This window comes from Schistocerca piceifrons, chromosome 4, assembly GCF_021461385.2.
Source record: "Schistocerca piceifrons isolate TAMUIC-IGC-003096 chromosome 4, iqSchPice1.1, whole genome shotgun sequence".
In the NCBI taxonomy this organism is placed as follows: domain Eukaryota; kingdom Metazoa; phylum Arthropoda; class Insecta; order Orthoptera; family Acrididae; genus Schistocerca; species Schistocerca piceifrons.
In genome coordinates this window covers 310143254-310145433 of record NC_060141.1, presented here as the reverse complement: position 1 = coordinate 310145433, position 2180 = coordinate 310143254, and the positions used below count along the sequence as shown (strand labels likewise).

At 37.2% G+C, this 2180-nt stretch overlaps 1 protein-coding gene across 1 annotated transcript; it reads left to right on the top strand.

Annotated features, from left to right (window-relative positions):
- Positions 1–251: 251 nt before the first annotated feature.
- On the top strand, positions 252–1878 carry LOC124795812 (SCAN domain-containing protein 3-like). The gene is made up of 2 exons (XM_047259894.1): positions 252–538; positions 1536–1878. The coding sequence occupies exons 1-2, from the start codon at positions 252–254 to the stop codon at positions 1876–1878; spliced, it is 630 nt and encodes a 209-aa protein (XP_047115850.1).
- Positions 1879–2180: the final 302 nt, after the last annotated feature.

Genomic DNA, 2180 nt, shown 5'->3' with positions numbered 1-2180 from the left:
GGGTGCCTGTGAGCACCTGCACTGCGGCTGGGCTTCCCCGTTCTTCGCCCCACTCCTCACAGGCAGTCATCTGAGGTGCCGACAGACGACAGTAGCTTTCCTTTATTTCAGTTGGTTGCTTACAGTTGTTGACACATCTGATGTATTGGATTTTGCTGAAATCCCGTTGAATCTTTCACAGTTGTGCCTCAGTAAAATCAGTGTTAGTACGAAATTATACTGTTAACTTCTTGTTTTCTTTTTACTTCACCATGAGTGTCATGAAAAAACGTAAATATAATGATGATTATATCAAATACGGTTTTGCTTCTGTACAAAAAAATGGTGTTGACCAGCAGCAATGTGTTATTTGCTATGAGGTATTGAGCAATGATTCCATGAGACCACCTCATCTGGAACGCCATTTGTGGGCAAAGCGTGGTGCATTGAAAGAGAAGCTGAAGGAATTTTTTGCTGCAAAATGTGATAATTTGAAACGAATGAAGTTGGACACTGCTGGAACCTTCGCTCAGACATCAGAAAAGGTACTGGAAGCCTCGTATGAGTTATTGCTACTTATTTCAAGGACCAAGAAAGGTCATTATCGGAGAGAGACTAGTCAAACCCTGTTTGTTGAAAGCTGCTGATATTGTTCTTGGGTCAGAAAGTAAACAATAACTTTCACAAATACTGCTTTCTGACAATACTGTGAAACGTCGCATTGATGATATGGCCGAAGACATACAAAATCAATTAGTTACGGCCGTCAAACAATCGCAGTTTTTCGCAATACAGTTAACGAGAGTACCGATGTTGCGAATTGTTGCCAACTGCTAGCTTTAGTTCGCTATATAGAAAATTAAGCAATTATAGAAGAGTTGCTGTTTTCTACAGAGTTAAAGTCAACTTCAAAAGCAATTCATATAATGGCAGCCGTCTCTGAATTATTTTGTAAAAATGAGTTATCATGGCAGAAACTGATAGGCGTATGCACAGACGGTGCCCCATCAATGCTTGAATGTCGCTCAGGATTCGTGCAGATGGTCAGAGAAAAAAACCCTAGTGTTACTGCTATCCACTGTGTAATACACCGTCAAGCATTGGCAGCTAAGACACTTCCAAAGGAACTCAATGATGTCTTGAAACTGTGCATCAAAATCATTAATCATATTAAAAAGAGTGCATTAAATTCCAGGTTATTTACAGCTCTTTGTGAAGACTTGAGAGCAGAGTATAAAACACTTATTTCATACAGAAGTACGCTGGCTCTCAAAAGGAAATATGCTAGGAAGATTATTTGAACTTCAAGACAAAGTGATGCAGTTTTTGGAAAATAACAAACAAATTAAATTGTATACGGAATTTAGAAAGCCCGGTGTTCATGTTGCATTGGCTTATCTGTCAGATATTTTCAAATCTTTAAACACATTCAATTTGAAATAACAATGTGGAGAGTCAGACATAATTTTTCATCGGGATGCAATCAAAGCGTTTACTGATAAGTTGCAACTATGGAAACGTAAAATTTTAGCCTGCAATTATTACTGCTTTCCCAGATTGTTTGGAATCCTGGAAGAAGCCCGATTTCAAAACGATTTTAAGGATACTGATACTAAGAGTAAAATATCGAACCATTTGCAGCACCTCATTGATGAATTCGAACGATACTTCCCTAACAGTCGTGATGATAAAATTTACTATAGGTTATCGACGGATCCATTTCACGTTGATGTGGATGTGTTGCCAGACAGACTACAAGAGGAAGTCTTAGAAATTAAAAATGATTCTGCAGCGAAGTATGACTTTGAGAAGATGGATAAGCCTTTATTTTGGGTGAAATATCTCACGGTGTATCCCAGCACAGCAGAACAAGCACTGAAACCGTATTTACCATTTTAAAGAACTTATTTGTGTGAAAGAGCATTTTCAGTGGTAGTGGCGATAAAAAATAAGCTTAGAAGTAAACTCAGTATTGCCAATGATTTACGTTGCGCAGTTTCTACTATTCAGCCAAGAATTCAAAATCTTGTAAAAAATATGCAAGCTCATCCTTCATATTGATTTATTTGTTTGTTTCTTGCCATATGTGTGCGGAAATAATATTTTTATAATAAATATGTCACATTATAAGAGAACTTATTATTTTCCTCCTAACTATTGTGACATGTAGGTAAAACTGTAAAATTACAAAAAACTATTTC